This window comes from Rhineura floridana, chromosome 9, assembly GCF_030035675.1.
Source record: "Rhineura floridana isolate rRhiFlo1 chromosome 9, rRhiFlo1.hap2, whole genome shotgun sequence".
In the NCBI taxonomy this organism is placed as follows: domain Eukaryota; kingdom Metazoa; phylum Chordata; class Lepidosauria; order Squamata; family Rhineuridae; genus Rhineura; species Rhineura floridana.
In genome coordinates, this window is record NC_084488.1 from 73,916,730 (window position 1) to 73,944,174 (window position 27,445).

The following is a 27,445-nucleotide window of genomic DNA, read 5'->3' on the forward strand; positions in this document are numbered from 1 at the left end:
CTTGGTTAATAGCAGTCCTGCACACACAGCCACAAAAGTTAGGAGAGACAGGTTGATGGAGCCAGCAAATGGGCGGGTGGAAGAAGCTCTCTCCCTGCGATCCATGGCAGCTATTCTGCCGCAGATCACAGAAAGGTAGTGCTACTCCTCCCCCACCCTATAGAGCTGCCCTTTGGGACTGTCCCTGACACTATCCCTTAATATATACATTTTTGTTAAGTGTTGTTTAGTTGGAGAACTGTAGCACAAAATTCAGATAACTGCAACATTCAGAGAATGGCTATGCTTTTCTTCTCATATGGTTTCAGAATGTGCAAATTTAATAAAATCAATTTTAGATGGGAACTGAATTGAGACACAGTGACAGAATGATTTATTTATTTATTTATTATACTTGTATACCGCCCCATAGCCGAAGCTCTCTGGGCGGTTTACAGTAACTAAAAACAAATACAATTTAAGATACATCTTTTAAAAAACAATTTAAAACACAATTTAAACATTTCAAACATTTAAAACAATATAAAACACATGCTAAAATGCCTGGGAGAAGAGGAAAGTCTTGACTTGATGCTGAAAAGATAACAGTGTTGGCGCCAGGCACACCTCATCAAAATGATCATTCCATAATTTGGGGGCCACCACTGAGAAGGCCCTCTCCTTTGTTGCCATTCTCCGAGCAACAATATATGAGACTTGAAGAGGGCCTTGATTACTGACATCACAATTTGACTTGGGAGGGTGACCCCCAATCATCCCAACTTACCTCATTATTGGTCCCCCTCATAGAGGTAATTCACACCCCTAGTATCCCCCCCATAGCACCAGCCCAGAAATTGATGAAGGTCTGAGTCATTAAAATGAATGAGTTTTGTGCTGCAATGCATGCAAGGTGAAAGGGAAGGAACAGAGACAAGGAGAGTAACTGAACCCTATGCTGGCCTTCTCTGTCATGCAATGCTGATGTTGGAATTGTTTTTTAATATGTTTTTAAAGCTTTTTTAAAAAAGATGTTTTAAACGTTTTTTAAAAAGTATATTTTTTTAAAAGATGTTTTGTTTTAATATGTTTTTAAGGATGTTTTGTTGTAATATATTTTATAGACTGATCTTATGATGTTTTAGAGTGTTTTTAGTTTGCTGTCCTGGGCTCCCACTGGGACGAATGGCGGGATATAAATCTAATAAATAAATAAATAAATAAATAAAATGGGGAAAAATCATGCCTTTATTTTTCATGCTATTTACAAGCCACTTTTCTTGGTTTTTAGTTTCATAGCACATGACTTTGATTCAGTGCAAAAACTGGTGGTGTTACCAATCATTTTCTGGGCTAGTCAGAACTAAGCAACAACACAAAGAAAGAAAATTGTTACATTTCAATAGAGAAGAGAAGGCAGAGTAGATATGAATTATCGTATGTTTAAAAAACCCATATAATAGCCCTATTCTGCAGGACTTAGCATTTCTAATAAACAGGAAAGTTCAAAATGAGAAAAATTAAAGAAATATTTACATTACCAGTTCCAGTCTGTCCCCATTGCATTGGCTTAAGAGTTATGAATTCAAGACTTACAAGAAATAGGAAATGTCTATTCATTTCTTGTATAAAAATGTGACGGCCTCCCACCCAACCCCAATTCATATGCCTAAATACAGCATGAATCAGTATCATTTTCTTGCCAATTAAGCATTTGTTAAAATGAAGCCCTTACAAAATGGAAATGGACTGCCTTCAAGTCGATCCCGACTTATGGCTACCCTATGAATAGGGTTTTCATGGTAAGCAATATTCAGAAGGGGTTTCCCATTGCCTCCCTCTGAGGCTAGTCCTCCCCAGCTGGCTAGGGCCTGCTCAGCTTGCCACAGCTGCACAAGCCAGCCCCTTCCTTGTCTGCAACTGCCAGCTGGGGGTCAACTGGGCTCCTTGGGACTATGCAGCTTGCCCACAGCTGCACAGGTGGCAGGGCACGTAACCCCTGAGCCACTCACTGTGGGGGTGATTTTTAGCTGGCCCTTTACACCCAGGAGACACAAGCGGGGATTTGAACTCACAGACTCTGGACTCCCAGCCAGGCTCTCCTCCCCACTGTGCTATACCAGTATGAAAAAAGCATAAATATTTTGTGTTAAGAGTACCCAAGGAATTGTTTTTGCAAGTCAGATACTAGTAGCTCTATCTCCATGGACAGAGAGAGGCACTGAAATGTGTTTTGAGGCGTCTCCCTCTTGTCCTCACTTCACAATCAGAAAAAATTCACAAAACGTTTGTCATATTAAGAATGAACAGAGTTGTTTCTTAAATAAAAAAGGACAAATGTTATTATTATGTAGAAGCTGGTGGAATGCCTTAATTCCAAATGTGCTGCTAATGTGCCTGTTTGTTTTTCAGATCCTGCATGCAACAGTTAATCCACAGCTGCAGAAAATATACTCATTTGGCTATTCCAGTTTGCACAGCTGTTGACATTAAATTCCTCCCTGGTCAATATGATTGCTGGGGGAGTTTCTTCTCAAAATGATATTATTCCCCCCACAAACACACACTCTTGCAGAATTGCCTATTTTATTCTAGAAGAGTATTCTCAGGATTCAGAGCAAATGTTTCAAGGAGCATTTCCTGACCAAGGGTTTAGATACATAGAGCTCCAACCAGCACTTGGTGTGTGTGAGACTCACCAGTACAGAGTACCGGCACCTCTTTTTTTTCTTCTTCAAGTAGGTGCCATATAAATATGGTAAATAAAGGTCTCTCTTCTGCTCTTATATTAGGAAAATCACTTTTTCAAAGAGCATGGGTTAGAAAGAACACTTTGTCCTGCCAAGATACCTAAGGCTGCAATCCTAATCACACTTACCTGAAAGTAATCCTCACTGAATTCAGTTGGATTTACTTCACCATAGAAATGGTAAGGATTGCAGTCTATGTATACCTCTTAATTGCAAGCATCGTGGAGATTAGAAGTGTATCTGTATATCCATCATGCATCTGTCTTCTTTCAAAATCCTGTGTGGATATGACATGACTTCTGCTTTACAGCCATATCACTAATCTCATTACCTGTTGATGTACTAATAGGAACAGATTAATTTCTAATGGCTCATATGAGTTATTTGATGTTCTCTTTTATCATCAGTGTACATCACAAGGCTAACCTAAAATAAATGTATTTTAATTTATTTTAATGTTTTTGTGATTTTACTGTTTACAATCTTACAATTTTATTATGTACGAGTTGGATTTTATTTTTTTGTCAGCCACCCTGTGTGCCCTATTATAGGGTAGAAGGGTGGGATATAAATATTTTAAATAAATAAATAAACCTGTGACTAAAAGCAGGTTCCAGTTCTGCCTGGCGAAATGAGCATGTATGGCAAAAATGAATTGCAGGAGGCTGTGCTGTTTGTTAGGTTTTTAGTAGACCAAATTGATGCAGACAACATATTGGCTGCTAATTTAATGTGGTATCCCTATACCTACTGGGTCTTCACTGTGTTCAGTTGTCGTTTTGTGTGGGAGGGATGGTGAAGCTGTTAACAGTACAATGGTTTACTAGTGCTCAAGGTTAAACATCGTACCAACCTGTTCTCTTGAAATGACAGACTTGAAAAGTTGCAAGATGTTGATCTGGCTCACAATAAATTACAGTTTGCCTCCTGGGCTTCTCTAAATGATGACAAAATGACTATTTAAAATGGATCATTTCTTCCTGAAACAGATTTGACTATGGCATCTTTTTCTACAATTACCAGCTTGGACCGTCTGGGTTATTATTTGCTCTCTCTGCATCCCTAGTAATGGAAGTGTAATACATCAGATGTCTTGGGACATGTGTTTGTTTATTTTTCCTTTTTTGGACATAAAACTTCTTGCAGGCTATGATTCCACTTGCATAGCCAACCCTACTGTCTCATCCTTCCATTTTCTCTATTTGAAGCCTTGTCTTCCTTTTAAAGCCTTGTGTTTCTGTGTGTTTAGTAAGTATATATTGACATCCTTTCAATAGATATTAAACTCATTGGCTAGACAAAGAAAACAGTACTAGGAGAGGTAGGCCACTTGGTAGAAAGCAGCCTCTATGTTTTCTGTTTCTTGGGCTTTTCCCCCATGGTGCTTACCAATGTCTACAGAAGGCCATCAGAAACAATACATGCTTTTCTTGCTTCTGCTGAAAACAGAATGACTAGTTTACTCATTCATATACCTGTAAGCTGTTTAACCAGGAATGAACATTCCCATTCATTTACACTACTTCAATCTTAGGTCTATTATTATTATTATTATTATTATTATTATTATTATTATTATTATTATTATTATTATTATTATTATTATTATTATTATTATTTTATTACATTTGAATACCGCCCCATAGCCGAAGCTCTCTGGGCAGTTTACAACATCAACTTACATCAAGTAGAAGGCATTAAGTGGTAGGCGAAATCACAAAGGTCATGTGCACATATTCAGTATGAACTGCAAATATTTAACATTACATAATAATGAAACTTCCCTAACTTTAAAAGGGATATTTCCCCTTCAAAAGAGGAGGCAACCACACAAATCATCTGTATGTATGTATGTATGTTTTTTTAAAAAAAACACATATTAAAAAGCAATTCCAACACAGACACAAACTGGGATAGGTCTCAACTTAAAAGGCTTGTTGAAAGAGGAAAGTCTTTAAAAGGTACCAAAAAGATAACAGAAATGGTGCCTGCCTAATATTTAAGGGGAGGGAATTCCGCAAGGTAGGTGTTGCCACACTAAAGGTTCGTTTCCTATATTGTGCAGAACGAACCTCCTGATAAGATGGTATCTGCAAGAGGCCCTCACCTGCAGAGCGCAGTGATTGACTGGGTATATAAGGGATAATATGGTCTTTCAGGTATCCTGGTCCCAAGCTGTATAGGGCTTTGTACACCAAAACTAGAACCTTGAATTTGGCCTTGTAGCAAATGGGCAGCCGGTGCAATTCTTTCAGCAGCAGGGTGACATGTTGGCGATACCCTGCCCCAGTGAGCAGTCTCGCCGCCGCATTTTGCAACAGTTGCAGCTTCCAGACCAACCTCAAGGGTAGCCCCACATAGAGTCCATTACAGTAATCCAGCCTGGAGCTTACCAGTGCATGGACAACTGTGGTCAGGCTATCCCGGTCCAGAAACGGCTGCAGCTGTCCTATCAGCCGAAGCTGCTAAAAGGCACTCCTAGCCACGGAGGTCACCTGGGCTCTAGTGACAAAGATGGATCTAGGAGCACCCCCAGACTACAAACCTGCTCTTTCAGAGACAGTACGACGCCATCCAAAGCAGACAACTGACCAATTATCCGAACTCGGGAACCACCAACTCACAGTGCCTCCGTCTTGTATGGGTATAGTACATCTTGCATTATCTTGCATAGTACTGGAGGATTCGGGGACATGTTCACATTGTGGTCAATAGGCGAAATAATACGCCGACAACAGCAGCTATGGTTGAATAAAGGGCCACTTTATTAAATTACAACCAAAAAACTTTTAAAGTGACCTGCAGAGGTGAAACCTAAGTGCGGGAACTAACTATAGGCAAGCAGCTTGCCCTACAGTTCTTGGGCGACCAGCCCCTACTGGGGCAAAGGGCAAGCCCCTTTTGCTTACCCCCTGCCCCAGCCACACCTTGTAGGTGAGTAGGGAGGCCTTCCCACATCACCAACCCCCCGGGGCCGTAGAACCCTCAGATGGATGAGGTAAGTTGGCCCCAAAAGCAGCCCATATCCTGCCCTCGGGCTGTAAAACCCTGAGAGACAGGCCTCCGGAACCACCCATCACCTCCAAAGGTGCCTAAGGGGGCCACCTAGCTGTCGTTACCTATTTCCCCTCCTGCAGTTTACCGCCACAGAAAGGGGACAAATCTCTATTTAGTCCCCTTTTCCCCCACTGCGAAGAACTTCCAGCAGACTCCTGCAGGTCTTGCAAAAATATGTTGTTCCCTGTGTCCGACAGGTGAACACCATCGGCCCTATAGAGTTCAACCCTAGAATGCTGTATGAACGGATGGGGAATAGGCAACCCACCATCCCCAAGGAGAGCCAACCGAATTTGTCGGTTGACCCTCTTTCATGCCCAGTCTTTTCTCCTGGGTTCCCAAACACCCCGCCACTCTCTATGTGGAAGTATGTCTGACCAAAGCAGACAAACTGAAGGCCAACGCTGCCTTATAACGTGCATGTCTTTACATGCCTGAACAGTAAGGGCCATCCCCTTCAGTAAACCCAGGTCATTACCACCCAGTAAGTGCCCAAAATTGATATTTAGTGAGAGGCTCTCCATTATAGTTCATCTTGCATTATCTTGCATAGTACTGGAGGATTCGGGGACATGTTCACATTCTACCACCATGGACACCAAGGACTTTTTCTGAAATACACCCTCGTCTTGTATTTTATTAATCATTACTTACATCCCAACTATAAAGGGACCCCTGAAGTGGCTTACACAAAAATAGAATTATACATATTTGAATAATAAAACAAGGACAAATAAAATGAAACAACAGCATGAACCATAAAAACAGTTGGCGCCATTAAAGTGCTTAGATGATAAAAGCCATATTTAAAAGGACTGTCTTCTTGATCACTTTTTAGAGAGGTTGTCAGCTGAGCCTTTTACGTGTAGATTGAAATCTGTATAGCAGCAAGAGAAGCTTCTTCCAACACTCCACCGTAAGACTAAGTTCAATGCAAGTTTTGACCCCATATGTACTATGCATTCAAAGCAGTATTATCCCACTTTAAACAGAATCCTGGAAACCATAGTTTGTTAAGGGTGTTAATAGTTGTTAGGAGACCCTCACTCTCTTCAAAGAGTTACAATTTCCAGAATAGTTTACAATCAATTCCTCTTCTCAGGGAACCATGGAACCTGTAGCTCTCTGACAGGAGTAGGGGTCTCCTAACAACTCCCAGCACCCTTAGCAAACTACAGTTCCCAGGATTCTTTGGGGGAAGCCATGAGTGATTTAAAGTGGTATGATACTGTTTTAAAGGTATAGTGTTATGGCAGCCTTTCCCAACCAGTGTGCCTCCAGATGTTGTTGGACCACAAGTCCCATCAGCCTCAGCCAGCATTGCCAATGGCTGAGGCTGATGTGACTTGTGGTCCAACAACATCTGGAGGCACACCGGTTGGGAAAGGCTGTGTTATGGGACTTTTGTGGCTTTAATACCAAGCCAGATTTCTCACCACCACCATCACTTTGCTTTATATTAGAGATGAGCTTATCCACACAGATTTTCGTAATTTCTGTTCCTAGATCTCAGTGAGATGAGGTATACTACAAATATGAACTATTCTCACTTATTATATTCATTATTATATATTGAATTCATTTATGTGTTTATTATTGCATTTATATCCCACCTTTCCTCCAAGGAGCTCAAGGTAGCATACATGTTTCTCCCCCTCTCTATTTTATCTTCACAACAACCCTGTGCAGTAGGTTAGGCTAAGAGGCAGTGACTGGCCCAAAGTTACCCAGTGAGCTTCATGAGCAAGTGTGGATTTCAACCCTGGTCTCCTAGGTCATAGTCCAACACTCTAACCATTTCACTACACTGTTATTATATGCATCAGTATACATATAATATTGTGTGCATATTATATGCATATTCCCTTCAGGTTTTCTAAAGTAATCATCACATAAACAGATACAACAATAGATATAACTAATTCATATGTATTAATACATAAAATTATGCTGCAGAAAAATTCTACAGCATGGGATGTCATTCTTTCATTTGCATTATATGTATAATATACTTTCGTTTGTATATATTTTGGGGGCATAATTAGTTGGGTTTAAAAAGAAACAGCCAACAATGCAGGAGAGGCTTGGCCATTAGCAGGTGCTCAGTGCTTTGTCCGATGTGGAACCACCAAATTCTGCGTATAAGGTAAATCCATTTTTAAAAGCTTCTTCCTCTAACCCTACTTAACATCTGGTTTGTTGAAGAGCTCTGGAGAATTCAAAAGACTGGTCAGTATTTTGTGACACTGCAGGCTTCCCACAGGTGTCACCCTACTATGGACTTTGGATTTATCTTTATGGGCCAACATGGGTATCTTTTATTTTCAGCAAGCTTTTCCAAAGAGCATATACCACAACAGCCATCTGACTGGTAGCCACCCCATGCCACCTCAGAAAAGCAACCTATATAGGCCTTCTTCTGTGCATGCAAGCCAAATAAAGGATTAGGGTTGCCAGGTCTCCGGTTTTTGCCAGGGGACTGCAGATGGTTGAGCTCATATCTGGGTCTTCAGGTGAGTCACCCCACTCTCTGGGCTCTCAGCTTTCATTAAAAAAAGTTTCCAGGTGGTCTGATTCAAGAGATATACACCAAAACGTCAGCCTCCCCAACTTCTGTTAAATCAGCTTATAGCTGCTCTAACCCCACCTTTTCAGGCTTGTAGCCAATAAGTGAACTCAGGGGTGTGATTGACAAGGGTTTTGTTGACCTCCAGGCAATAGCTACAACTCATTGTAAGTTCAAAAAAAATTTTTTTTTGCTTATCTGAAAATCTCATAAATTGAGTAAGTATATAGCTTTCAGCAGTAGCAAAAATCCCTTTCTCTGTGTGTGCACGAAATATAGAACAAAAAAATCACAGCAGGATTTTGGTAGGCAATTGTTTACTGTAAACAATTTCAGTTGTAATTATATTAGAAGTGTATATGTAGGATTGTTTAAATTACTTGCAAAATATATATTATACATTTTATCTTTCAAATAGCTTTTGAACAGAAATGTAAAAGTGTATATGCAACTTATATTTACAATATGTTATACTTTTCTAATTATGAGGAGTCAAATTATTCTAAATTTTCCTGGGATATTGAAGAGGGCAGTTTATTTGTCTAATTCATAGCCTGTTTTGAAAACCTTACCAAAATGAAGCTTTAATCCTATACTCATTTTTCTGGGAGTAAACTTGCAATGCTAATCCCACATACTCACAGCAAACCCCATTGACTTCAATAGGACTTACTTATGAGTAGACATGGTTAGAATTGTTCTGTAAATCAATGGGACTTTTGAGTGAACATAGCAAAGGATTGTGTTTGTGTTGTAAATCTTTCTCTCCCCCTCCAATCCTATTTTTAAAGCAATTAGGTGTGGCTTCCTTAGGTATCACTGTTTTTATTATGTAGGAAACTAATACTGATTTTATTTTATTTTTAAAAAAGATATTCTCAATGACCAACTGGTATGAACAATAAACTATTATATGGGGTGCATGTATTTTTTACATCACTAGTGTGTACATATGGAGTCTTTCCAACAACCCTGTGAGGTAGGGTTGCCAGCTGAAAACCAAGGCAGCTCACAACAAAAAATAAATCCATTTAAAATAAAAAACCATAAAACAAGTATAAAACAGTTGCAAAACAGCTTAAAGTGGCATGATTCTGAATTTTGGGTTGGGCAAGTGAAGTTCTTTATCACATGAGTTGCAGTTCTGTGCATGCTTTCCTGTTTGAGTAAGCCCCACTGAATACATTGGGACTTGCTTCTGACTAAACATGCATAGGATTGCTGTGTAAATAATAAACATTTTTGACAGTCATGCTTATACAAACATTTCTTCATACTTATCCTAGTCTGCTTCTGTGTTGGAATTGCTTTTTAATATGCTTTTAAACCTTTTTTAAAAAACAATTGTTTTTAACCTTTTCTTTAAAAACATGTCTTCAAAGCTTTTAAAAAATGTTTTTACAGTTGTTTTGTTTTAATGTATTTTAATGTCTGTTTTTATGATGAAATGAAATGAAATTTTTATTTCGGTCCCAGACCAGCCATAATATCACAGTTTCATTATCAAAAATTGCATCACACGCAAGACCATAGAATGTAAATAAATTTTCTAAAAATAGTCTAAATTTAACATTAAAATATAAAAAACAGTGTAACCTGGAATAAAAATTTTAATCAGAATTTAATAACATTTTTCTATACTTAATGGCAGCAGGACAAAATTTTGCTACTTTACTAGTGACCCAAGGAATGGTGTCTGCTAGCATAAAAGAGGGGTAGTCGAATTCTGATTTCGCAGGGAATGCTTGTAAAATGGGGGTAATAAAAACATGGCGGATGTCCCGGTAGAAGGAGCAATATAGAAGAACGTGTCCAATTGACTCCACCTCTTTGTTATCACATGGGCAAACTCGGTCTGCGTAGGGGACTCTGTTATATCTTCGCTTCAACAGAGCAGAGGGCAGAACATTATCCCTTGCTAGGGTAAATGCTTGTTTATATTTCGCAATGGTTAGATTTGCAAGATAATTTGCCAGGAAAGACAACCTTTGGGTCAGACCTGGATTTGTATATGCCGCCACCAGGCTCTGGTTGTTTTGGAATTCAATATCCTTTGTACGTTGGGAAATGACCATTTTGGCCTTAGGCAGCCCGAGATCAATGAGGATCTCTGGCAAAAAACCTAAGGCATGTATTTTCTCATAAATCAACCGCTTCCACTGTGACTGGTAAGGATCTTCTAGTGTGAGGGGGGCCAACCCCCCGGGGGCAAAGATCAGCTTAAGCCAGTAATTGATCCTGAGGGTCCAAACCCGGGACTCTATCAATGGAAGTCCAACCTCTAAATGGGTGGCCACATTAGGAGAGCCCTAGGATTGCTCTAAGAAATTTAGATTGAATGGCTTCCAGACGCCCGAAGTCACTGTAAGTGCAAAACTGTGCCCCATATAGCAGTTGTGCTATTATCTTGGTGCAGAACACTTGTAGCGCCGCAGGGATATATTGTCCCTCTTTGCTATAGTAAAAAGAGAGCAGGGCCTTTGCACTCCTCTGTGCATTCGCAGAAACATTTATACATTGGGGCTTCCAGGAGCCGGAGGCGTGGAAGACTATTCCCAGGTATCTGTAAAATGGAACCTGTTGGATTGGGCGATCGTTTGTTCACCATCAGTGTCTGATCTTTTGCTTGGTGAATATCACCACTTTAGATTTATCATGATTTACTTCCAATCTTTTCTCAGTGCAAAAAGATGTAAAGGCCCTCAGAAGCCTACACAGACCAATACTGGTTTGGGACAGTAAGGCCGCATCATCTCCGTACAGTAGTATAGACATGGGTGTATTGGCCAATTTGGGGGGGATGCAAATTTATTGCTGCTAAATGGCGAACAATCAGATTAATATATAAATTGAAAAGGGTAGGGGCAAGGATGCAACCCTGTTTCACTCCATTATAAGTGTGGACAAGTGCTGACTCATGTCCCACCCTATCGGTTCTGACTCTAAGGTTGGTATTCTCATAAAGACTTCGAATTAGATGTAATAGTCTTCTATCTATGTTGGTGCTTCCCAATTTAGCCCAGAGTCTATCCCTAGAGATAGAATCAAAGGCAGCTTTTAAATCAATAAAAGCGACATATAATTTCCCATTTGGCGTAGCACCATATTTTTCCGCCAGATGCTGAAGGACAAGGCAATGATCAATGGTCGATCTCCCTGTCCTGAACCCAGCTTGCTCATTCGCTAGTATGTTCTCCTCCTCCAGCCAATTGGTTAATTTTTTGAGGAGGTGTTTAGGGTATAGATGTGAGACCATCGCTAACGACAAGTTCAGTGGCTATTTTCCCCCAAGTGTCTTCCAATGTTAGCTTCCAGAACCCCTACCTAGACACAATTGAGCCTCTGGAGGAGTGGGCAACAGTGCGGGAGAGAAAAGGGGACATTTCCACCAAGACCGACTGTGGTAAAGAACCCAGTCTTGGTGCAATTGGAAAAGTAAATGCCCTTCATCAAGAGAAATGTTTATTGGCTTGGGAGGCATTAAGTCCCTGTAATAAGGCAGTGGATCGGGAACAGCTTCTTATGACCAATTGACCCTCACTATATCACCCCCCCGATGATGCTTTCATCGAACATAGCCGGATGGACAAACAAATGCTCAGACCTGCTTTTCCTGGATTATGTTGAAATGCAGGACATCATATTGCTTCAAGAAACTTGGTTTACTGGGCAATTGGCACTCGGCGGTTTTGTGGCACACCAGCTCACGGCAGTTCCAAGCGCCACAGGTGGCTGCCCCAAAGGGGGCTTAGCGACAATGATTACTACCAAACTGGGTGGAGCCCACAGGAGATTGCCAAATCTTGGAAATATGGCTCTGGCAATACTCCTAGTGTGTCACCTTAATTTGCTTCTGTTAATTAATGTGTATCTTTCTCCCTTTTTACGAAAAACTGAAATCAAGCTTCACTGGGCCAAACTGATTACCCAGAAGCATATGTCATCATGGCAGGTGATTTTAATGCCAGAACTGAATATTTTGAATGGGGTTATGGTGGGAGATAGGCCGGGTGAGTTTACATTTATCAGTAAAAATGGGGCATCAACAATTGATTATTTCATGCTTTCCACCAATGCTATGAAGTTAGTAAACAGTTTCGCTGTTGTCAACCGTGTGGAAAGCGATCATCTTCTGATATCACTTTCCCTTAATATAGGCAAATTAATGGATCCCATCGTCTACGAACCTATGCTAAACTTGGCAGCTGAGCAAAGGATGTCACAAAAAATACTTCGACTACGCTGGTCACCCAAGCAGGCGAAGGCTGTCTCTGAGCGACTGAACTTGGAGAAGGCCCTTATTCATCGTAATGCGCTCTTATCAGCAAGCTCTCCAGCCCAAGTGTTAATGCAATACCAGGGGATCATATATATATTAGGCGAAAACGGGAGCACAAATAAAATAGGTGGGCACCGTGAGATACGGCTTGTGTCCAAACTCTGGTACGACAATGAATGTGTGGCCATGAAAAAGTCTCTTATGGCAAAGTATAATTTGTATAGAACACTCAATTTACCGAGTTTGCCTTCAGATTACATGCTGTTGAAGAAAAGATATAAGAACTTGCTGTTTTTATGATGTTTTTAAAGTGTTTTAGTGCTTTTGTTTGCTGCCCTGGGCTCCTGCTGGGAGGAGGGGCGGAATATAAATCAAATAAGAAAGAAAGAAAATACTATGTCCCAATAAGTATCTGATTTCACAATATGGTTGTAGATTATTATTTCCTTTACATTTTAAGTGTGCCCTTGTTCCTTGCAGTGGTCATTGTTCCCTTCTGTTGTTTTCATTTTGAGGAGCAGATTAGGCTGAGAGTTGGTGAGTAGCCCATGGTTACCCAGTAAACATTGTAGCGTATTTCCATGTTGAAAAATTAATTAAAATGATTCACATGAAGGCAAAGTTTATTAAGTAGATCCACATAACACATTTAAAGCATGTTCAAATTGCATTTAAAGTGCATTACTTTCCCCAAAGAATCCTGGGAAGTGTAGTTTCCTCTTCACAGTTATAATTCCCACCACCCTTAACAAATTACATTTCCCATGATTCTGTGATGGGATCCATATTCTTCAAATGTGTGTTGAATGTGCTTTAAATGAATGGTGTGGATCTGCCCTCGGTATTCTGTGCATTCATTAGTGAATTGAAAAGATCGATTTTAAAAGATTTTTTTTTATATAAAAAATGGGAAGGGCTGCAGTTCAGTGGTAGGGCAACATGCTCTGCATGTAAAGGTCCAAAATTCAATTTCTGGAAAAGGCTATTTCCTGGATAGTCCGTGTCATCAGTACTGAGCTAGATAGTACCAAATGGCCTAACTCAGTATAAGGTAGATTCCTTTGTTCCTAAAAGGCAAAAGAGACCAAAGGGCTACATTACCCCAAAATGTATTTATGTATTTTATTTACAGCATTTATATACTGCTTTATTGTAAAAAAAATCCATAGTGGTTTGGAGAAGGAATTAAAACAATAAAATTATTGGCAAAAACAGTTAAAGCCAAACAGTTTTAAAGGTATTTAAAAACATTCAAAATAATAAGCCAACAATGAGTTAAAAACAGATACAAAACCTAGCTTCTACATGCCCTGATAGGGTTGCCTAAACAAAACCTGTTTTTGAACAGGTGCCAGAAAGAGTACAAAGAAGGTGCCTGCCTAATGTAAATAGGCAGGGAGTTCCAAAGTTTAGGTGCTACCACACTTATAAGAGCAGAACAAGTACTATGTGTAACATGGAAAGCACACCTTGAACTTGGCCTAGTAGCAAATTGACAACCAGTGCAGATTTCAGAACAGAGGTATTATGTGCTGACAGGGTCTCATTCATGCCAGCAATTGGACCACAGCATTCTGCACTAACTGCAGCCCCTGGGTCAGGTTGTGCTGCATGCGGAGTTCTGTGATTTTGGCTGACCGGCTGCCAGGATTTTTTTAGTTTTGGTTAGGAACTGACTGGTTGTGGGATGGTGATTTTTCTGTCTTACTCACAGGAATCTTGTTGTGATTGATATGGTATTGCATTTAGGAAATCATCACTGTCTTTTCTTTTTCTATTTGCATTTCATTTACCTTTAACCTCATTCCCTTACATCCATAGAAGCAACAACAGTAGTTCCATGTAGTCAGCTCAGCAACAGCAATGGACTTCCTTCAAGTCGATTCCGACATATGGCGACCCTATGAATAGGGTTTTCATGGTAAGCTGTATTCAGAGGGGGTTTACCATTGCCTCCCTCTGAGGCTGAGAGGCAGTGACTGGCCCAAGGTCACCCAATGAGCTTCATGGATATGTGGGGATTCAAACCCTGGTCTCCCAGGTCATAGTCCAACACCTTAACCACTACACCACACTGGCTCTCCATGGTCAGCTCAACCTCCTTAAACCCACCGATGATGCACCATGTTGGTTGCATGATAGTTTCTTTCTTGCCCAATAGTGGCAAAAGAGAATTCACATACTGGGCAGTGTGGCTTCAATTGCTGTTGTTCCCAAACTACTGCCTATGAAGGCAGACCATGTGTGTTTTGTCTCGGTTAATTATTACTCACTGGAATTGAATTGGCTGTCAAAGTGAGGTTACAGCAGCCCACATGGTAGGTAGAAAAGGGTAGAGAATCTTCTTACTCTTACTCATTTCTCAAACCTCTTTCTGAAGGGAAATGTCAAATCTGAAAAGAAGTTTGGAGCAGCCACATTAAAAGGCAGGGTCAGGGCATTCCAGGCAGGGTGTTGCCAACCCTTCTTTGATATCCATATTTTTGCAGAGGATCCCTAATCAAGCCTTACCAACAGCACAATCCTAACCATATCTACTCAGAAGTAAGTCCTGTTCTATGGGGCTTAGGCCCTTAGTAAATGTGCTTAGAATTGCAGCCTTCAGGGGCATCCTTTACTCCTGAGTGCTTCCATCTAACATCTCCACAACACTAGGCTCCCTTCTTCCTACAATGGCCTACTGGTGACTGGCCTGGCCTGAGGGCACTTAAACTCTTCTTGTCAGATGCAAGTAGACTCAATTAAATGTTCCCTACCGAGGCTCCCTAAACAGGTGAGAGGTCATGATCCCATTGCTTCAGCTTTATGTGGGAACACCCTCATTTAGCTAAGATTTCCATCTTGCTTTCCAATCAGATAATTATTTTGTTTGAGTGGTATGCTCCAAGCAACTGTGGTTGATACTTAATATATAATTCTTAATGGCATCACTAGGGCCCACCCATGAAATCTCAGAGTCTCGGATGGTTCTGACCTGGCAACCCTACCCGAAGATCTGAAAATTAAAGGCCATCCTGTCACAGGTGAATAGTTTTCTAAATAATTGGATGCCAGAATTATGATCTATCTGAATGCATTTAGAGATGAAACATTACAGCCATGTGTTTTGGAGATATTTATTTATGTTGAATAAAATCTGCACAATCCATATCTCCCTCCCCCTTCAACTCTCACCCACAGAAATAACAATACATAATCCATGACCTTGAAATCCAAGACTAATATGATACAACTTTTAGTCTAGCACTTGGTTCCATTTTACCCCATTATAAGTATGACCCTAATTAACCCTCTTAGCAAAATGGAATTCATTGGCCCTCAAGGACAGTCTCCTTGAAAAACAATGTCGTAGTGCCATTCAAATGCTTAAGTAATGCTGCTTTATACAGGGATTTGTGGTAACAGACCTTGAATATTAATAACATCTTATGTTATGCTTTTACAATCCTGTTAATGTGAAGTCAAAAGACTGAGCTCTATCATTCAATATTTCTTTGAGAAAGAAAAGAAAAAAATACTTTAAAGAAGTTATTTTGAGAGTTTTGTGTTATCTGATGATTTAATAGCAATGTTGTAACACCGCTGATTTCAGTATGGCCTTAGAAGCATATATGAAAGTCAGATTTCCTATCCATGATTCAGAATTACCCTGTTGAAAGTTATTAGCTGGGCCATCTTGCTAATTTGATTATAGTAAAACACTGTAAAAATATATATATTATAAATAGAAACACTGCTAACATATGAACTTTATTCAGGTGAACTGCTCATTTGTTCAATCAACATGTGAACAGAGAGTGGAGGCCATCTACATGTACAGCAATTTCTTTTCCAACCTGCATTCATCAAAATCAGTGCTTTTTCCATTCTGCTGCAATTTGGTTTCTGCCAAATACTACATTATTCATCTCAGTGTAAAAACATAAGAAGAGTCTGTTGGATCAGCTCAATGGTCCATCTAGTCCAACATCCTGTTCTCATAATGGCTAACCAGATGCCTATGGGAAGCCCACAAGCAGGACCTGAGTGCAAGAGCACTCAACTGTTTTATTTTCAGTTTCCTTTCCTAATAATCACTAACATGGATTTCGCTTTTTTCAAAGCTGCACACTGGGCTGACCTCTTCATTGAGCTAATCACAATGACCCCAAGGTCTCATTCCTGGTCTGTCACCGTGAATTCAGACCCCATGAGTTTATTTATTTATTTATTTATTTGATTTATATCCTGCCCTTCCTCCCAGCAGGAACCCAGGGCGGCAAATATATATGAAATTAAGACTTTTTTGCTCTGACGTGCATCATTTTTACACTTATTTCCTTAACAATAGGTATCTGCCATGCTAAATCTGTCCAACTGGTTTTATCCACTTTAGCAGTTCCTTTTACAATAATAGAATTCAGTTCTGCCAAAAAAGAATATATAAAATTAAAACAATGTTCTAGATGATGACTATACTCTGCCTCTACAGTTGGAGGCAATATGCTTCTGAATATTAGTTGCTGGAAACTGTAGGAGGGGAGAGTCCTTTGCCACCCTTTTTAAACCTCAGTAGCAAGGCCTCATGGATCCATATGAGGAGCAATACCATTAAGGGAGGGAAATCCATATAAGGGGATGATCCTTATGAGGGAAACACAAGCAGAGAATTCAGTGTATAAATATATGTCATCTCCATGATGGAATATAAAGTTGATATTAGGATGTTAGCTTGATATTAGGTTGAGTATGTTCAGGTATAATGTTATACATAGCATTTGCAGAAATGCATGCATTCTCATGTACATGTATGGTACATGGGCTAAGGAAGCTACTCTTTATTTATTTATAAAAATAATATCCCATCCTTCCTCCTATAAGGAGCCCACAAGTGAAATGGGACTTCTGTAGTTGAAACATGTGGACCCCTCCTCAGTTTTAAACACTTAAAACCCAAATTGTTCCTGAGCAGTGGGAGAGTTTTAAAAGTCCTGTAGATTTAGAGTTGTGCGTAAGATTCTCTACCTGAATGGGTGACAATGAATTGACCTTGCCCCACTCATGTGAACCAATCTTCCTGCACCAGAGTTTGAACATTCAGTTTATTTGAAACTTGGAGAAGGGGTATTGCCTCAGAAATATGGAGCTTGACAAGTTAGAAATATTACCAGTTTCCATCACTCGGGGTCTAGGCAGTTCAGTGGTTCAGTGTTCATGAAGAAACACTTTCCCAGCACTTCATGTTAGTAGTCCCTCTTATGTGAACTTTGTTTGTTCTAATTTATTTATTTATTAGATTTATATCCCACCCTTCCTCCCAGTAGGAGGCCATCTGATAATAACATCTGAAGTGGTTTCTTTAAAAGTATCAGTCTGTTATGTACTCCATTGTATTCAGATTAGTATAAATTACATTATCATTAGTATGTTTTATTTCAAATGGTTATAATCTCTGTCATTCTAGAGTCAATGGCACTGTCATTTAAATGTAGCACTATCAAACAATGTCTCCCACTTGAAATGTTTAGCGGTTCATATCCTTGAGTTGGGTGAATTTACTACATTGGTAGAAAGACAAAATTATCTACATTAGAGGAGAAGAGCTCTTTGACTACAAGTCAGGTAACATTAGTGGAAAATCACAGACAATTTCCTTACAATTTCATTGCTAAATCATCATGGCAGTATGAGGTTTAAAATTAGGATAAATTTGCAATTTTATCAATGTGAAAGAGTTGCCAGCTATGAGAAAATTGTTCTTAGTCTCTTCAAGTCAATCTGATGGATTTGATTGTACCAAGGAAGGAATCTGTGATCCTGAATAGATGTGTATCTAATAACTGTCTGAAATGTAACATTCAAACCACGGCTTTGATCAGATCCTCCTATTGGTCCCCCTTTTAAAGGTTAAATAAAAATAATTTCTAGCTGAAATCCTGGAAGGTGAGTCATTCTGGAGCACTGTGATAGGAAGATGTCAGTTGCAACAAAAACACTGTAGTGGCCATATTTTGGTGGCAGACATCTGTATTTACCACAAAAAATATGACAGCCATAATGTGCTTGTTGCAGTACCCCTCCCTCCTCCCCATTCTCCAGAATGAATATCACTGGGCCTTTGAACATCAGACCAAAAAACATTTTTAATAAATAAGTAAAAACATTTTCCTGGGTAGACGTGATGGGTGGGCCCCCTCAGCATACTTGGGCTCTGACATTTTCCCAAGCATACCTAATGATGTTGCCAGACTTGTATTTGAATTTTAGCTATGGAGGTGGGGGGGGAGAAGCATAAACTTGGATTCAAACTGCAAATGCCAGAAAATGAATACAACTTCTATATTACCTAGAAGGTTACAACAACAACAACAATGATTTTTAATGTAAATTGAGTAGATTTTAATTTTTTCAATAGAAACAGGCAGACATTTGCTGCATGTGATATGTGACTATTAACATGTTTAGCAGTTTTAATTTGGATGCCCAGAAGTTGCGAGTGAAGGGGCGAAATAAGACAAGGACACATCAGCTTGGGTTGAACAAGGGCCACATTATTAAACTATAAAAAAACACCTTTTAAAGTGACCTGCAGAGGGAAACCTAGGTGCAGAACTATCTATAAGCAAGCATCTTGCCATACAGCTCACGGGCGACCAGCCCCTGCTTGGGACAAGGGCAAGCCCCATCTGCTTACCCCTTCCACCAGCCACACCCAGTAGGTGAGTAGGGGGACCTTCTCAGGTCACCACCCCCTGGGGCTGCACAACCCTCGGGTGGATGAGTTAAGTTGGCCCCAAAAGCAGCCCATATCCTGCCCTCAAGCCGCAAAGCTCTGACAGACAGGCCTCTGGAACCGCCAATCACCTCCAAAGGTGCCTAAGGGGGCCACCGAGCTGTCCTTACCTATTTCCCTTTCTGTACCTTCCCACACCAGTGCCCCAATTATAAACTGCCCTCCTAGGGCAATTAAACTTCGACCATAACAAAATAGCCAAATTAGCCAAATCCACCTATTAATCACAACGCCCCCTAACCCGATTCCATCCCACTCTCACAGTGTGGAGTAGGCAAAAAACCTGTCCGCCAAACAAGGGTGGGCAGGGTAAAAATTCCTACTCGGTCCCGAAGTGACCATTGAACACACTATAAGAGAGGGAGGGCAGGGTGGGCGTCGCTCGTTGAAAGAGGAGGTAGGAGGGGCAGCCTGGCCTTAAATAGGCCCATGGCCCCTCCCCTCCCTGCCGCACATCACACACACATAATGCTGCGACACACGACGTTGCCCTTAACGAAGATGGCCGTGGAAGCATCGCTCCCTCCTCACAACTATGCCCCGCTTATCCATGCTGCGCAGGTAAGTGGGGCTTCATTTGCGAGTGAAGGGGCGAAATAAGACAAGGACACATCAGCTTGGGTTGAAAAAGGGCCACTTTATTAAACTATACAAAAACACCTTTTAAAGTGACCTGCAGAGGGAAACCTAGTTGCGGAACTATCTATAAGCAAGCATCTTGCCATACAGCTCACGGGCGACCAGCCCCTGCTTGGGACAAGGGCAAGCCCCATCTGCTTACCCCTTCCACCAGCCACACCCAGTAGGTGAGTAGGGGGGCCTTCTCAGGTCACCACCCCCCGGGGCCGCACAACCCTCGGGTGGATGAGTTAAGTTGGCCCCAAAAGCAGCCCATATCCTGCCCTCAAGCCTCAAAGCTCTGACAGACAGGCCTCTGGAACCGCCAATCACCTCCAAAGGTGCCTAAGGAGGCCACCGAGCTGTCCTTACCCATTTCCCTTTCCGCACCTTCCCGCCACAAAAAGGGGACAAATCTCTATTTAGTCCCCTTTTACCCACTGCCGAGAAGCACCTCTCGCAGACACCTCTGCAGGTCTGCCAAAAAGACGTTACCTGCGTCAGACAGGTGAACGCCATCTGCCCTGTACAGTTCACCCATCCAATGCTGAATGCAGAGTGTGAAATAGCCAACCCCCCCCTGCCCCAGAATAGCCAACCGAATTTCCCGGTTGACCTTCTTTCGCGCTTGGTCCATACCTATCGGGCTCCAAACACCACTCCAAACCCTTCGTGGGAGTATGTCTGACCAAAGCAGACGTACCCAAGGCCGACATTGTCTTATTAACTGCATGCCATGCATGCCTGCCAAACTGAGGGCCATGCCCTTTCGTTGCAACTGAGGGCCATGCCCTTAAGTAACCGAGGCCATCATTGCCTCCTGAACTGCATGTCCACACATGCCTGCCAAACTGAGGGCCATGCCCTTCCATTGCCTCCTGAACTGCATGTCCACACATGCCTGCCAAACTTAGGGCCATGCCCTTAAGTAACAGAGGCCATCGTTGCCTCCTGAACTGCATGTCCGCACATGCCTGCCAAACTGAGGGCCATGCCCTTCCGTTGCCTCCTGAACTGCATGTCCGCACATGCCTGCCAAACTGAGGGCCATGCCCTTCCGTTGCCTCCTGAACTGCATGTCCTCACATGCCTGCCAAACTGAGGGCCATGCCCTTCCGTTGCCTCCTGAACTGCATGTCCGCACATGCCTGCCAAACTGAGGGCCATGCCCTTAAGTAACCGAGGCCATCGTTGCCTCCTGAACTGCATGTCCGCACATGCCTGCCAAACTGAGGGCCATGCCCTTCCGTTGCCTCCTGAACTGCATGTCCGCACATGCCTGCCAAACTGGGGGCCATGCCCTTCCATTGCCTCCTGAACTGCATGTCCGCACATGCCTGCCAAACTGAGGGCCATGCCCTTCCGTTGCCTCCTGAACTGCATGTCCTCACATGCCTGCCAAACTGAGGGCCATGCCCTTCCTTTGCCTCCTGAACTGCATGTCCTCACATGCCTGTCAAACTGAGGGCCATGCCCTTCCATTGCCTCCTGAACTGCATGTCCGCACATGCCTGCCAAACTGAGGGCCATGCCCTTAAGTAACCGAGGCCATCGTTGCCTCCTGAACTGCATGTCCGCACATGCCTGCCAAACTGAGGGCCATGCCCTTCCGTTGCCTCCTGAACTGCATGTCCTCACATGCCTGTCAAACTGAGGGCCATGCCCTTCCATTGCCTCCTGAACTGCATGTCCGCACATGCCTGCCAAACTGAGGGCCATGCCCTTAAGTAACCGAGGCCATCGTTGCCTCCTGAACTGCATGTCCGCACATGCCTGCCAAACTGAGGGCCATGCCCTTCCATTGCCTCCTGAACTGCATGTCCGCACATGCCTGCCAAACTGAGGGCCATGCCCTTCCGTTGCCTCCTGAACTGCATGTCCGCACATGCCTGCCAAACTGAGGGCCATGCCCTTCCGTTGCCTCCTGAACTGCATGTCCTCACATGCCTGCCAAACTGAGGGCCATGCCCTTCCGTTGCCTCCTGAACTGCATGTCCGCACATGCCTGCCAAACTGAGGGTCATGCCCTTCTGTTGCCTCACCAACTGCATGTCCGCACATGCCTGCCAAACTGAGGGCCATGCCCTTCCGTTGCCTCCTGAACTGCATGTCCTCACATGCCTGCCAAACTGAGGGCCATGCCCTTCCGTTGCCTCCTGAACTGCATGTCCGCACATGCCTGCCAAACTGAGGGTCATGCCCTTCTGTTGCCTCACCAACTGCATGTCCGCACATGCCTGCCAAACTGAGGACCATGCCCTTAGGTAACCGAGGCCATCGTTGCGTCCCGAACTGCATGTCTGCACATGCCTGCCACCTGAGGGCCTTGCCTCAAATACTGAGTTGGGAATGACCACCACATGCGGAGATGTCTGCACTGAACCAAGCTGGGACAAAGTGGGTAGGAGCCCGTCCCAAAGTATTCCTTGCCAGCGAAGCCACCACACTGCAGCCCATTGACTGAGGCCTAACTGTAAGCCCAGGATAGGGTGTGCAGCTGCTCCATCCCTGTCCAGCAACATTGCCGGTCCATCAATGTTATACAGGTACAACTCCCTTCCATGGAGACATCTGATTGCTGGAGGGCCCGAGACAAATATCCCTTGGATCTGGCCTCCACTTCACCTATCCTAAAAGCTCCAAAAACCAGCATAAGGGCTGCCGCCTGGAATAGTCTGGCTTCATAGCTTGAGGAGCATACTGTTTTTCACTGGCCCACCATACTCAATAAAATGTCCCGTGAGAAAGGGCAACGGGGATCGAGGGTGGCAGGGTGTTCTCTAGCCCACCCAGCTAACATACGGTGGACTCTAAAGTCCCTGGAATAAGTGGGAAAATCATCAGCCTTTACCTCGAAGTGCTTGGACTGAGAGGCCCAGTCTCCAGCCATTCACTAGTCAATCCCAGCAGGTGACTCACTGAATAGGCCACTCTGGTGCATAGCCGTTGCCGGCCCAGAAGTCCTGGGAAAAACCCCTCCTGCATTCTGATAGCTGTTGAGCATGCTGGGGCGACAGACCGGCTTATGGCCATCTTTGACTCTGCTCCCCAGTCTCCCAATGTGCAGTTGCACAGCACAGCTGAACCGCTCCACCTGAGTCTACCTTACCATGCCCCAAAAGAAAACATTAAAATCTGGGCACTAGAGAACAAAGGAACATGCAAGGGCCATAACCCTACCTAAAATGGACGGGAGAGTTCCCAAGCCTCACTGCCTATAAGTCCAAGCCTGCAGCCAGCACAAAAAACCCGATGCATCCACGGACTTCAAGTTCTACCTCCCAGCCCTACCTAGAGATGCTATGGACCTTCAGCCTGCAGTTCAGAGGCTCTAGCCCTGAACTATGTCACGTAATTCTACAGCAAGTTAGTTAGTTCTTCCCCAGGAGTGTGGGAAAACTAGACCAAATGATTTGGGCCAGAATATAAAATGTAACCTGCAGTTTGGCTCTAATTTCTTGATCAATATTTGATCATGACAAGCATTAAATTATTATACAGCCACAAACCTGAACCTGTAGTAAGGCTGTGGAAGCCCTGCTACGACCTCATAAACCACCGGAAAAGACCTCTAATACCTGGAGGGCAGACAAGAAACACTTTCTTGGCCTAACTGTCATGAAACCCTTACTGACTGACCACATGAGTATGATTGGTGGTGAATTAGGTGGTATGCCCAGGAAGGCTAACACCGGGCAGGATGGTCCATTGACACAGCCATTAAGATGAACCAGTTACATAGCCATTCCATAATCTGTGACATCAGGTGTTAACATGCATCCAAATTTATTTATTTTTTTACCCTCTCATCCCAACAGCCCCTTCAAGGAAGGAGCTGAAGCGCTCCATGCGAGAATAGAGCAGCCTATATGTAATGCTCTACCTCATAGAATTGACTGAAAAGGCAAAAACCCAGCAGCTATAAATCCCCTTGTATCCCCACAGTAGATGAAAAAACAGATTAGATGTCATACTTTCCCATAGGCAGTGCATTAACTAACTGGTAGGAAGCCATTACTGATTGCCATTGCGTCTATGCCCAAGACAAATTTAAGAGTGCAGGCCCTTAAGGCAAGCCCTGAGACTACAATATGAGATCCAGAAACTGAAAGAAAACCCCATAACAAAACAAACCTCCCCAGGAACTGGGCAGTCTGCAAGCAAGGTCCCAGTACCTCCAGCTTAACAGGGGAGGAACGCTTTCCTTGAGCAGCTACTGCTGGGTGCTTCTCATCACTGCTGTGAGGGCCACTGGCCTCATATTTCCCTGTTTCACATAAAGAAAGGAAGTAATTTATGAGTAAGCACACTTTCCCAGCCACCATTTTAGTGCAGCTAACCCAGTTCCCCAAAGCACAGATACTGGAGATATGGCGCTGCCACCCATATTGGGCCGACTGCAGCGGCCTCCCCCTTGTAGGCTTCCAAACACCTATCATAATAGATGTCCAAAACGCAAAATTAACATCCTATATCCCTTTCTAGCAAATGATATCATAAATCCAAGAGCAGCAGATGCTGAGGATGTGTTGTTGTCACCAATATGTGACTGCACTATAGAATGTTTTCCAACACATATCTAAATAGATGAGCCAATGCAACAGTTGCACGCTATATGTAATTCCAGGTAATGATATCAGAAGTCCTAACTAAAATGTAATTTCAGGTAATGATGTTTCGTTGTTGGTGCCACAATCCTCAGTAAAGGGGGGAAGAGTCTGCCTGGACCTTAAAAGGCAGCCCTATTCCTATTCCCCAATCAATATGATTACCATCTGCTAAACTTTCCATTCCTAACTAAATTCAGGTAAATGCCTCTTCTGTCTCAGAGTGAACAAATAGCCTGAAATTAACACTTGGAATGCAAAAGGACCGCTCACTTAAGATACAGCGATTTAGACATTTTCTAGCAAACTGTTATCTCCGCCCTTATTATCACATAACTATGAAAGGCCCAAAGGCTAAAAAGGCTCACTAGGCCCTACCAATATACTAGTATGTAGTATAATAATCATATAATTAAGTACTTCAAAACTCATACATGCCCAGGCCTAGCAAGAAGTTGTACCTATGCCTGGGCCTAGCAAGAAGTCATAAGCCTCATGAAAGGGCTTTGCCATCACATCATGCATCCACCCTGTAATAATATAATAAAGAACCAACCTGTGTATATCATCGGGGGGGCTAAGCTGGATAACCTGCGGGGGTGGGCAATCGTCCCCCTATGTCTGGGCCTAGCAAGAAGTCATAAGCCTCATGAAAGGGCTCTGCCATCACATCATGCATCCACCCTGTAATAATATAATAAAGAACCAACCTGTGTATATCATCAGAGGGGGCTAAGCTGAACCTGTTGGGGGGAGAGTGCTCAGAGGGAACTTAAACTAGAAGGATTAGACACAATTTCTTTTGTTCGTCCCTTTTATTCTGATTTATTTTTAATTTCCCTTTATGTGCATGAGTCTGTCTTTAACCAGTGTATTAGCATGACTATATTTAATTTTGTTTGTATATCCAGTATAGTCTCATTTATTTTTAAACTTCCTGTGTCTTTCTTTTAACCAGCAGCAGCACTAACATCGTGCTGCTCAATAAAAAGCCTCAATCAACCCCTCCACAACTGCTAGGTGGGGGGGGTATCGGACGTGCCTCTGCTAGGCCCCACTACGAGGCCCACTGGTCAAGCCCCTTTACGAGGCCTGCCCCAGTCGCAGCCACGCCGCAACGCTACCACCCACAGCTGTTGGGGCTCCCAAAACCCCCTCTGGGGGTAACCAATTAGGCCTAATAGGCCCAACCAACGCCGACTGTCCTGCAGCTTTCTCTGCTATGTCCCTCATCGTCCTCTTGTCGCTCGTTGAAAGAGGAGGTAGGAGGGGCGGCCTGGCCTTAAATAGGCCCATGGCCCCTCCCCTCCCTGCCGCACGTCACGCACACATAACGCTGCGACACACGACGTTGCCCTTAACGAAGATGGCCGCGGCAGCATCGCTCCCTGCTCGCAACTATGCCCTGCTTATCCATGCTGCACAGGTAAGTGGGGCTTCATTATTATGCAGAGTTCATATCTAAAGCCCAGATCTCTCTCTTTCTGAATTATTATTTTTTCATTGCTGTTATTTTCTTTGTCAGAATTGTCCCCGGGACAGTGCTGCAGCAAAGTATATTGCTCAAATATCTAGTAATTTAATTTGGTCCTTCCTGATATATTTTAGTGAAAGATGAGACTTTGGACTACAACCCACAGTACTTTATATATTAAGCTCAAGATTTATTTTCTTTACTATCTTCATTTGCCATTCTGGCATTTGCATAAGGCACTTCTTCCCTCCTCCCTAACAAATAACCTTTAGAAAGTAGGACTCAATTTTTCAACCATGTCAGATTCTTTTGCAATGTTCTAAAATGTAGCATTACTGTACGTGGGATGTGAAACTTTTGGATAGATTGTGTCCTTTTGAAATATTTAACTAAGTTGGAAAGCTCCAAGATGGTGGATTGTTGTGTACTTCCAAGTAAAAAGGGGGGCAGTGAAAGCTAATTGTGTTTACTGTCATGTTTCCAAAATGAACCGTGGATTTGGGTGAGCCCTTATGCTTATGATTTGCAGGACACTCTGGGGTGATCCTAAATCTGGACCAGCCAGATTTCACTCTGGGAACCATCACCACACCTTTTTTAGACTGTTTTATCCCTTCAATAGGTATTCTCACATATTTTCAAAAAGAGTTGAGTTAGCTGGTGTGAGTTTGCGAACATTTCTTAAGACATACACCTTGCTTTTCAACCCAAAGCCTTGTTTTCATTTATTGAAATGTATCCTTTAATAACGTTTTCCATTTTTAAAAAAACTTTTTATTTATAATTTTATGATAACAAGAAAAACAACTAACTAGAGTAGCATACAGTTAAGTAAGTTGCATGTGACAATATAGCTGTCAGGCTGTATAACCTCCTTTTTCACAAACATGGATTACCAACAGATAAATATGCATTATTCAAATATCCTCTCCAAAGAGAGGCATACATCAGAGGGGTATGTGGAGTCCCTTTATTCCCATTCATATAACTTAAGTAACAAAACCATACAGTGTCAAATCAGTTTAGGAGAAGATCTTTGAACAAACCAAGACAAAACAAAAATCATTAAACCAAAGAAAAGAAAATACGCAGAAAAAGTAAACCATCAGAGGCATTGCAAACAAATAAACAACTATCTTCTGTGTAGGCAGTAAGTAGGAATTGGGACTCATATCGTAAACATTACAATTCTTATCCATATTTGATTCATATTGTTTTGAAGGCCTGTGTAAAGATATACTCCTTTCAGATTCATTGATTAGTTTGGGGAGCTATTTCATTTTGTTGCTTCAGATCACTTTATTTGTTGCTTCATGGGCATATATTACTTTGTTTCATTCCCA

At 42.4% G+C, this 27,445-nt stretch overlaps 1 protein-coding gene across 1 annotated transcript in view; it reads left to right on the forward strand.

Moving 5' to 3' along the window:
* Positions 1 to 11,886, forward strand: part of LOC133363666 (transcription factor 15-like) — a 166,755-nt gene extending 154,869 nt beyond the window's left edge. Inside the window, exon 2 of the mRNA XM_061582940.1 lies at positions 11,661 to 11,886. Coding sequence (XP_061438924.1) covers positions 11,661 to 11,886 — 226 coding nt within the window. The remainder of the gene's footprint in view (positions 1 to 11,660) is intronic.
* The last annotated feature ends 15,559 nt before the right edge of the window (positions 11,887 to 27,445 follow it).